The sequence below is a fragment of the Arvicanthis niloticus genome, chromosome 2 (genome assembly GCF_011762505.2).
Source record: "Arvicanthis niloticus isolate mArvNil1 chromosome 2, mArvNil1.pat.X, whole genome shotgun sequence".
In the NCBI taxonomy this organism is placed as follows: Eukaryota; Metazoa; Chordata; class Mammalia; order Rodentia; family Muridae; genus Arvicanthis; species Arvicanthis niloticus.
Window position 1 is genome coordinate 62,635,343 of NC_047659.1, and position 11,493 is coordinate 62,646,835.

Here is an 11,493-nt window from a genome sequence, read left to right on the forward strand (position 1 = left end):
AATCTAGCAGAGACTTAATGTACCAATGTTGGGGGATACTTAGGGGGAGTATCACCCTCTCAGAGGAGGAGAGGAGGATCAGGGTAGAGGGACTCTGTGAGGGAGGAACCAGGATGGGGAGCAACATTTGGGATATAAATGAATGAATGAATGAATGAATTTAAAAATAGTTAAATACTTCAAAAGCTCCAGATTTAAAACTCAATTTCATCATGTGTATATTCAGATCTTAAACTGGGCTAAAGGTTTGTCTGTCACTCCAAAATCTTATTTATTGTATTTCTTCTATGCTCTAAATTTCAATGTGACTGTGACCACATCATTGATCAGCTTATTTGGTAAATACTGTGCAAGTATCTCTTACAATAAGAATTAAGAGGCAGAAAAGGGAAATGTTTATGTCAACATTTCCTAGGAATAATTGGCTGTGTAGTTGCTATGATAGTGTACTAGTTATGTGAAATTGATCATACCACAAATACTTCAGGGGTTTGTGGAAAGGGGGCATGGTCTTGCTTCCTCTGGAGACTGGGCATTTGTGAATGCTTCCATATATCTATAAATATTGTGTGGTGAGAAAAAGACATTTAGTCTCAAATACCAGGAAATTTTACAGAGTCAGGGCTGAATTTAGAAATACTTTTATATAGTAATGTGGATATTAGTGTGGTTATTTTTTAAGAGACAGAGAAGAATCTTTTAGCCAATATTTCAATCTCCATGTAGCCTAACTCCAGTCTTCTACAGGACTCTCTGTGGATTTTCTCTTTTCTCCATACTTTCTACACCTGAAAGCCAGAGTAGGTGAATCTAAAACATTATCTATGGTGTAAAGACTCAGTTTTCCAATATTCATGGTGCTGATTATATTGTATATGATTCATCATCAGGGTAAATCTAAACAGAAAGAATAAACTATGAGCTATGTATTGGAAACAGTCTTTATCTACAAAAGAAAGGGTAAGTTTTTAAATCTAAACTTTTTATGTTTTCTCCCATTCACAATCAGCTCATCTTCATTTTCATTTTTCAATCCTGTAAAACCTAATGGAACAAAATCATGTTTTATCCATTGATGTGATGTTGGTAATAGCTTCTATGTCTTTATTGTACACAAATCTGAAAGACTGGATTATGATGTGGAGTACCTGCAGATTTATTTGCAAAGTGTGGAGTCAGGACAAGAGTTGGTGTGGGCCCTGTGAATAGACGGTTTGCATTGAAGCTGCTGACACAAAGTCTAATGCTGATGAGACCAGTGTTGGGTTCTGGCATAAGATTTTCTGTTTACAATTCATCCTATGGATTTGATGTAAGGGCAAATACAAAGAATAAAAGAAAGAAAGAAACATACTTAATCATAAAACACTCTTCATCTATAGTTCTTTGTTAACCATTCCTGAAGCTTGCTCTAGCTTATCTTATGATCCTCATCTTCTGATGCTTACAGACAATGATATTATGTTCCTTGTGATGATAATTCTTCTCATAGTTATAATAGATATAATTGCTGTAAGAGATATAGGGATTATAACAGGTAGAATGCAAAGGCCTGGCTTTTGGGTATTTGTACAGCGGCTGTTTGATAAACACAGCAAGTTTTTATAATATGTGCAGACTGGAACAACACAAACTTGCCATATTTGAGTCTGGTAAAACAGAATAAATTAACAATGCCTAAACAAAAATGACAGAAGGATGTGCTAGAGATTACATGACTCAATGAACACACAAAAAACTTACAATGGATATGTATTTGTAGATCAGGCACTTGACTAGGAAAATCTAGGCAGGCTTTGCTGAGGAAATGGTATTCACATTGGGCTCTTTCTCCACAGAAAAAGTATAGGGTAGATAATTTAGAAGAGGAAATATCATCGGGAAGCAACATATGGAACTTTCAGAGAAAGAGTGTTTCTAGGTATGTTTACATAGAGTGCATGGAGTGCACATGATAAGACATGGCTGGAACAGTGATGCTGAAAGCCATAGTACGTATCTCCACCACTATGTTTTGGAACAGTAGTAATCGTACAGCACATGAATCATTTGATTTCATATGCCTACTTGTCCATTTAAAACTATGCTAGGAAAGAAGCAGAAAGGAAGACTATGTACGAAAAGTGAAAGGAAAAGGAAAATTTAAGTGTTGGTTTTTGCCTTCTGATTAAACACATAGGAAAGGCATATGCCCATAGACCATTGGTGGTTTTCTAAAAAATTCCTAGGATTACATACATGTATATTTAATGTATACAAAATATAAATATAGACAAGAATGATAGAGACAGAGATATTAAAACATAGTTAAAATATGTGAATTTATTATTCACATAATAATATTAATTTATTATCATATTAATATGATATATAATATTAATATGATATAAATATTATGATTTATTATTTTTCTTCAACTGAATTTTGTGAGTCTTTAAAAATTAATAATGGTAAAATATTGTATCAAAAGACCCACAGTCTAAACAATGAAAATATCATTTATAAATTAAAGGGACAATATTTCATTTTGCTGTTCCTCTAGAAAGTAGTTGAGGATGAGGACTTCCAGTCCTCTCAAGATGGGTACTTCAGTGAAGTCAAATTTAGGATGCCCTGCAGTGCCTGTCTGCATTTTATGTCTCTCAGCATCAGTGACACTAATAGACTTACATTATAAATTTTCTACATATGTATTTCTTGAGTCATGTCACCCCTAGTACTCATTTTTTTCATTATTGTTCAAACATTTTTTAATTCAGTTTTCCTGCATTGTACCTAATAAGACAAGGTTAAATTATGCCAGTCTGCTCACATTATAAAAAATCATTTGTTTATCACACAGCTCCCAGATATAACCCATAAGCAGAAGCCAAGCCTTTGTGCTCCAAATCTTCTAACACCTGCAATTTGCATGGCAAAGTTGAATTCACTTTTTTTTTTTTACATGTAAGAACAGGCAAACAAATGTCATTAGTAGGGGCATACTGGAATCTTGAATGATGTAGTCTTTTTATTACAGCTAAGCTCATCAGAATACAGAATTTATAAAATTTCACTGAATAACTACTAATTATTATTTTTATTTTAGGAAATTAATGAATGTTTGAGTCAATTTTTATTACATTTCTGTTGGTCTGTCTACCTCTTTCTAGTGTGTGTGTGTGTGTGTGTGTGTGTGTGTGTGTGTGTTCATTCTATGGAATATTCATGAAAGTCACAGGGCTTATTACAGGAATGAGTGTCTCTTTCATCATGTAAGTTGTGGGATCAAATTTAGGTCATCTGATTTTTTAGCAGCACCTTTTCCTGGAGAGAATCTCACCAACTCCTGGAGAATCAATCTTAATAGTGGATTTTCTCTTGTTTTGTGTCCTCCAGTTTTTTACTGTAATAATAGAAAGAGACTCAAAATTCATTACCTTGGTTTTAAGAATTTCTTCTGAGAAACTACCTACATTTCTAAACCTTTCTACTCTTTTTGATTTCAATACAATAAGTTGTATTGATTTGTTTGCCTGGAAATATATTTTCCTTCTCATTCCCATTGAATGTGATTTCATTTTTTTCATAAAAAAAGACTTTTCTCTAATTTTTGTATCATTGGAATTTACATTATTGCAGATGTTCTATGTCAATTTCCCCTTCATTATAGAGATCCTGTTGTCAAGATGCTACATAGTTTGGATCTTTTTCTTAATAAAAGTCTTAAATGTCATTTCTATTTTGTGGCTACCATAGAAAGGTTATTAAGATCATTAAGAATGATTTTATTTCTGCCACTTTAGGAAGAAAATTTAGATTTAAAACAATGTGAATATTAAACAAATAAACAACTTGAAATAAAACTTTTATGAAATGGGAGGCTGTACTTAAGAAATGACAGTTACAAAACCAGGTTACCAGGAGTGGATAGCCACATGTCTACATTGTTTCTATTGAGTGGACTAAAATTTATAGTGATCCAATAGAAACATATTATTGAAATACACACAACTATATATGGATATTGTGGTGTTGAAGTTTTATATCTTCAAAAGGCAGATAAGTGGTGTTTGCGTGTGCTTGTCAGGGTGGCACACACCCTTAACTCTCCCTCAGGTAACATGAGAATCTGGCTGCAAACCGGCCTCTGTCATTTGAGGTTTTAATTTATCTCTTGAAGTAACTTTAAGTTCCTTTGTGAGCATTATATCACATTTTTTCTGAAGATGATTTCTTGTAGTTTAACAAAGTAGTGTCTTAAATATTTAACTATTTGGTTTACATTCAATTCTTTTCTTGAAATTAGAGTTTGTTCACACAGTGTATATTGATTAGTCTTACCTACTCAGACTCTTTGCTTCACCCATTGAAACTAAAGATAATTATAGAAGAATAGAGAATGACTTCTATATTGTAAATAATATGATAAAGTACAAAAGTAAAATAGTCAAACTGACAAATTAAACTAAATGATATGTGAAGATTTTACAGCAAAAGAAATAATCACTGACCAAAGCTAACATTTTTCTTAGCTCATAAGCCCCATTATTTTATTAGACTGAATTCTATTAAAAATATATCAAGATTAAAAAAGGTTAGTAAATATATCAAGATTAATAAAGGTTAGTAAAAGTGTGTAATTTTCAGGGAAAAAAGTAAAACTATAAGATGTTTTTATAAAATTCATGTGAGAATAATGAAATATTTTTATTTCTATCATTCAACTCATATAAAATTATATCATAAAATAAATTTGTTATTGTAAAATTTAGATTATCTAAAAGCTATCAGACCTATAATTCTGGACACATATTTATGTAAGATAAGGATACACAAACCACAGATACAAATAGCTTCAAATCTCTCTGAAAGCAAATATTAGAAACTCAACAGTTTTTTTTCTGCATAGTAGAATTCTAAATTATAAGTCAGGTTTTTTACTATCCTCATATTTTGTTTGCTTTGTTGACTTTATAATTACCATAAATTCTTTAGAAATTATTTAATAGTTAATGAAGTTATATAAACATTGAAAAGCAGCTAATATTTAGCAATAATGATATTCATTTAGCATTAGTTAAAATTTATTTGTCAGAATTTATTATTTTTTGTAAATTTATTATTATAAAGTAAAAATTAGAAGCAATATAAGTCTCCCAAAAGAATATATTATTATTATTATTATTATTATTATAGTATTACATTTAAATTGATATTTATGACTGTAAGCTATAAAAGTGTGTGGCCATTGAAATGGTTCACCAGGTAAAGAGTTGCTGCCATGCCTAACAAGCTGATATCAATTTCCTGGACCTAATAGGTAGGAGGAGAGAATTACTGTTTTGGCCTTCACATGACTGTGATTGCACAAATGCCCATAGACACATACACACATGCATGCATACACATACACAAAAGGTGAAAGGAAAGCACATATAAAAAAATGAAGAATTAATTTATAAACATACTAATAATTTTATAGAAATTCTAGGTCAAAATGAGGCAGTAACTACATTGAATACTTTTTTAAGTCATATAAGACACAAATATTTGAATACACAACCAAAAAAAAAGAAACAAAACAATAATACCTAATATTACAGCAAATGAGTATTTCATATAAAATTGAAAAAAATAGAGAATTAAATATGACGTATATTATTTTCTGAGTAACATTTTTCTATTTTAAAAAATTAAATCTCTAATGAAATCTAAAACTTACAGATAGAAAATATTTCTTTTCTAATGAAATAAGCCTAAATGTAATGAAAATACTATAGTACACTTTTCTTTGATCATAACAAACTTAAAGTATTGTACAAACCCTTCTGTTTTCACAGTAAAATGTTATACTGAATAAGCAGGTAGTAATAAAAATGGATTAAACACATTTTTGTAAAGTATGACTTATCCGAGAGCTAAAGAAGTCAGGGAAAATAGAAACAAAATAGTGAATAGAGCTGAGACTTATGTTATAAAGGAATCACTAGACTTCCTGATTCATTGCATTAAGTAGTGCTTTTCATAGTACAGAGCACAAGGAAAGAATCAGCAAGAGACCTACATATACATGTGAATGTATGCATGGATAAAATACTTGTTTTCTCAAAGCACCCCTAATGTGTAAAGAGAATGTTTGAGCTTATGCCCACCCAACACACCTAACAAATACATATGTTTTTCCTAAGTTTCCTAATCAACATATCACTTATTTTATTGCTTATTTTATTTATTTACATTTCAGTTGTTATCCCCCTTCCTGGTTTTCCCTCTACAAACCCTCTATCCCCTCCCCCTTCACACTACTTCTATGAGGGTGCTCCCCAACCTACCCACTCACTCTGGCCTCACTGCTCAAGTATTCACCTGCTGTGGGGCATTGAGTCTCCATAGGAACAAAGTCTTCCCCTCCCATTCTTGCCAGATATTGTCATTGTCTGCTACATATGTAACTGGAGCCTTGTGTCTTTCCATGTGTAGTCTTTCATTGGTGGTTTAGTCCTTGGGACATCCTGGGGTTTTTGGTTAGTTGATGTTATTGTTCTTCCTATGGGGTTGCAAACATCTTCAGCTCCTTCAGTCCTTCCCCTAATATATCACCTTTTCAAAGAAAGAATAAAGTCTACAGTTTGAAATGTCAACTAGATTCAAGTACCTGAATAACAGTCATATTGCTCATTCCTCAAACTCAAAAGCTTTCACCCAGTCAAGTAAGCTTCAAGTCAATAGAAATCTTATTGAGACATCGGTATGTATATTGAAAATGTTTTAAAAATGTAAAAGTGCAAAAAGGAAAAGGGAGCATGGGATAGGGGCTTTCTAAGGGGGGGAATGGGGAAAGGGGATGAAGTGTAAATAAAATATCCAATAAAAATGGGAAAAAAGAAGATTTAAAATATTTTTCAGGGTTTTCAAAAGCAGGTGAGACTATCAGCATATGGTAGAACCAAAAAAATATTAATATTTGGACATTGATGTCAATATGTCATTTCTTTGCAGATTAAACATTTTTCAGCCACTCCTACCTAATACAGTCACTGATAAGATGCATAACAACAGTGTAACTGAATTCATTCTGTTGGGGTTGACTCAGGATCCAGAAAAACAGAAGGCAGTATTTGGTGTCTTCTTGATTTTTTACCTTATGACAGTGCTGGGAAACTTTATCATCATGGTGACCATTAAGATGAGTCAGACACTTGGGAGTCCCATGTACTTATTCCTCTTTTATTTGTCTTTTGCTGATGCTTGCTTCTCTACAACTACAGCACCTAGATTGATTGTGGACTCCCTATCCCAGAAAAAAATTATTACCTACAATGAATGTATGACTCAGGTCTTTGCAGCTCACTTCTTTGGGTGCATGGAGATCTTTGTGCTTATCCTCATGGCCTTTGACCGCTATGCAGCAATCTGTAAGCCTCTAAGATACACAACTATAATGAGCCAACATATTTGTGGCATATTAGTGATTCTTGCATGGGTAGGATCTTGTATTCACTCTTCTGCACAGATTTTCTTGGCCTTAAGATTACCATTCTGTGGCCCAAATGTGATTGATCACTATTCCTGTGATTTGCAGCCCTTGATGAAGCTTGCCTGCATGGATACCTATGTGATTAATTTGTTAGTTGTGTCTAATAGTGGTGCCATATGCACAGTAAGTTTCATAGTACTGCTTATCTCCTATATTGTCATCTTATATTCTCTGAGAAACCACAGTGCAGAAGGAAGAAGAAAGGCCTTGTCTACATGCACTTCTCATTTCAACGTGGTGGTCATATTTTTTGGTCCCTGTATATTTATATACACACGGCCACTAATTACTTTACCAATAGACAAGATGGTGTCTGTGTTTTATACAATAGGGACACCTCTGATCAACCCTCTTATCTATACTCTGAGGAATTCAGAAGTGAAAAAGGCTATGAAAAAGTTGTGGTATTATAAAATATGACTGTCATTAATAAAGAATATATGAGAATTCTAAAATATAGCTTCTTAAGAGATTAATTTCAATACATAAACAAGAAAACCAAGGTATTCCTGAAAGTATATAATCAAGGTATCTGCAGATGCATGTATAAATAATAACCTGGGGCCAGGAAAAAAGGAGTAAATGTGTTTGCCACAAGCCTCATGACTTGAGTGAGGTGAGTATAATACCTGAATCCCTCATGGTTAAAGGAGAGAATAACCTCCCGTAATTGTGTCCTCACCTACTATGACTTGTCATGTTGTGCACATATACATAAATGCAAATAAATAAAAGCAATATAAATTTAAAAGCTAGAATTTATTTCAAGCCTCATATATAGAGATTTAATAATTAATTATATATGTATATGATATGAACAATTTTAAACCTGAAATAGGTTAGATTATTAGCACTCTATGAGTACTAGAAATGAGAGGGTAGAGGACTTTTTGTTGGCTTTAAACAGTACAAGATAATTCAGATTTTATATTTTTAAGAATAAAAGTCAGAACTGGAGTTTATCCCCTTTAGACTTTCAGCTATATGAGTGTTTTAAATGGTATATTTCCATTTTTAGTATAATCTAATCAATATTATTATAAGTCACACTTATTGTGATATTTTCATCTTACAATGGAGCTTAATCATCATATTTCACTAACACAGGTAATAAATTATACTGAAACACAGAAGTAGCCCTTCTAGCGATAATAGTCTCCTCAGTACAATTCAGTAGGAGTAGGCTTAGTTAATATTCAGAAAGCCTTATGTATCATCCTGAGAACAAAAATAGAAAAAAATGAAAAAGTCCGATGAAAAGGGATATACTGTGTTGTATGAATATTTCCCATTTTAGCACTGGTTTATGACCACAAAAATTGCTTCTAAAATTTTATTATGTGCAAGTGATAGCAATGTATGTATTGATAACACCAAAAATATTTCAGAAAGTTTCTAGTCTCCTATTCACTAATGTCAATTGTTTCTATATGTGTATCAGATTAATATCCATAATTTTCATCATTTTAGGTCTTTAAGTTTTGTTTTCAATACTCATGATGATTGTCAAATATAATCATATCTTATTATAAGTCAGAAACAGGTAAACATTTAATTCTAATCTCTTATTGTTCTTTCTAATTTTATATAGTAAAAAAGGCCTTTTTACTAGTTTTTAAATATAAGCTCACAGAGTTTCACGAAGACTCTTCTCAGTGTTAGGTAAAGTAGAGTTCCAAATTTCCCAGATATAAAATAAGGCCTCCATCCAAATCTTACATGCTCAATTCAAATGTCCCAATGCAAGTGGTGATGCTGAATGTCATAAAAAAAAAAAAAAAAAAAAAAAAAAAAAAAAGATCTAGAATCACCTGGAACATATGCACCCAGGCATGCCTGTGAAGGATGCTCTTTCATTCATTGGTTAAGTAGGAAGACAAACCTTAAGTGTGGCTAGTACAAATATATAGACTACAGTATTCTGGGCATAATTAAATAGATTTTGTATTTGTATTTCTCACAGACTCAATAATTTTTATAATTATTATGTGACAAAATATATACAAATATTAAAAATAAAGTATCTAAAAGATTGACATTATCAAAGTGTGAAAAGTTACTCTCTATCATCATCACCTAAGGTTGAGGATCTGAAAATGAGAAAGACAGATAGTGTCTAAGGAGACAGGTAGATATGGAAGCAATGTGATTAGGCACCACAGGATACCTACCATCATGACCCTCTTGCTATAACGGGCCATATCTTCAAACTGTGAAACAAAGTAAGACATTCCTTATTTAAGTTATTTTTGACATGATATTTTTTCACAATAATGAGAATTATAAACAATAAAAACCAATTAATCATCTGCACTCCATTGCTATTCTCATGCAGCATGAGATCATAACCTTGGAGTACTCAAGTAACTAGTTATTTCAAAATAGCTGTTATAAAAGTTACCAACACAAGGAACTTGTAGCTGTGTGCAGAAATGAATATGTCCCTTTCCCTGTTCCTGTTATTACATACTGTATATGTATTAAAACATTACACTTTATTCAATAATTTTTGTAGTTATTATGTGACAAAACATACAAATATTAAAAATAAAGTATTCAAACTTTAATATTTTGGAAGTGTTAAAAGTTACTCACCATCTTCAGTCAAGCTCTAGAATCAAAAATGTAAAAGACAGACAACATCAAAGGAGATATGTGAGGGAGATGTATGTACAAGACAAGAACACCTTATTTGAACTGTTATTTTGTAAATGGACTCACTGACTCTAGATTTGGCCTATGTTAATGAGGGTATATTCTGTTTATTATGGTTGATGTTTTGTGGCTTTTCAAAAATGTTTGCCCTGACTTATCTAATTATGACCGTTTGTGCAAGAGGAAACTCTGTCTTGTTACCATTAAAAACCTATTCTTACGTTTTAAAAAGGCCCATCCATCCATACATGCTGCATCATACAACAATTCAGTGTGGTTTTCCATGAATAGTGAGTGGCATCTCTCAATCCCATTCTATTCCTGAGAATAACATTTTACTGTAGGCTCATGTTTTTCAACACCTAATTTAATAACCTATTAATAAAATCACTGTCATTACAGAAGAGTGCCAATCAGAAATTTTCACTCATATCTTCTAAAAAAATCAACAAATGCTTACTCCTGCCTAAAGTTTCATGGTCACAGTCCTTTGGACCACTAATGAGTTGGTTTTCAGGTTAAATAATCTGAACAACACAATGATTGCCCCTTGCTTTGTTAGTTGAATGGGTACACATATAACACAAATGTCAACACCAAATTTGAGTGAAGATCAATCACATCTTTTGAATACTTGATCAAAATCTGTTATGACAAACTGCCAGGAGCCACCTAAGAGAAGATAAAAACTAGAAAGTGATCTTTCTGAAATGGTTCAGCCATGGACTATAAAGCTATGAAAGATTTGCTCCTTTACCCAAGGCCGAGGAGATTACATTTGAGGAAAGATTCCTGCTATTGATATGCCTTTCCTGTTATTATTAAACATATATAACAATCACTAGGTATTAGCCAACCCTTTTGGACAAAATTGGGAAGAACAATGAAGATGTACTGTCTTGTAGTGATGCTGTATGGAATAATAGATGATTTCTTAGTTGTTAATGATACTTCTATAAGAATCTTAAATTTTCATTAGTAATTATCAAGCTCATTTATAACAGGACTGCTTAGTCTTACTAAAAAAGTAAAAGCTTTTTTTTTTCTTTACAGACTAGTATGAAGTTATGAAATAAGAATGTAGCTTAGCCCAACTGGTTTGCATGCAGACATATGAATATGTTATATGTGAATTTATATGAGTTCATGCATAATTGCTTGTGTAAAAGTTTGTCCTTCTGCTTGCATGACTCTCTTCTGGTTCAATAAAAGTTTATTGCCCCAAACTTCTGTCTAGCTTGACAAGCTAGAGGCAGAAGCTCCTGGGTAAGGGTGAAAAGTTCCTACCAATTAATCCTTCACTTAATCCCCTGCTGTTC

The 11,493-nt window shown here is 32.3% G+C and overlaps 1 protein-coding gene across 1 annotated transcript; it reads left to right on the forward strand.

Annotated features, from left to right (window-relative positions):
- Positions 1-609: 609 nt before the first annotated feature.
- Positions 610-10,467, forward strand: LOC117704070 (olfactory receptor 4C11-like). Its single transcript, XM_076929053.1, has 3 exons — positions 610-800; positions 891-960; positions 6,982-10,467. Exon 3 carries the CDS (start codon positions 7,028-7,030, stop codon positions 7,937-7,939), a length of 912 nt encoding a protein of 303 aa, XP_076785168.1. The 5' UTR covers positions 610-800; positions 891-960; positions 6,982-7,027; the 3' UTR covers positions 7,940-10,467.
- The last annotated feature ends 1,026 nt before the right edge of the window (positions 10,468-11,493 follow it).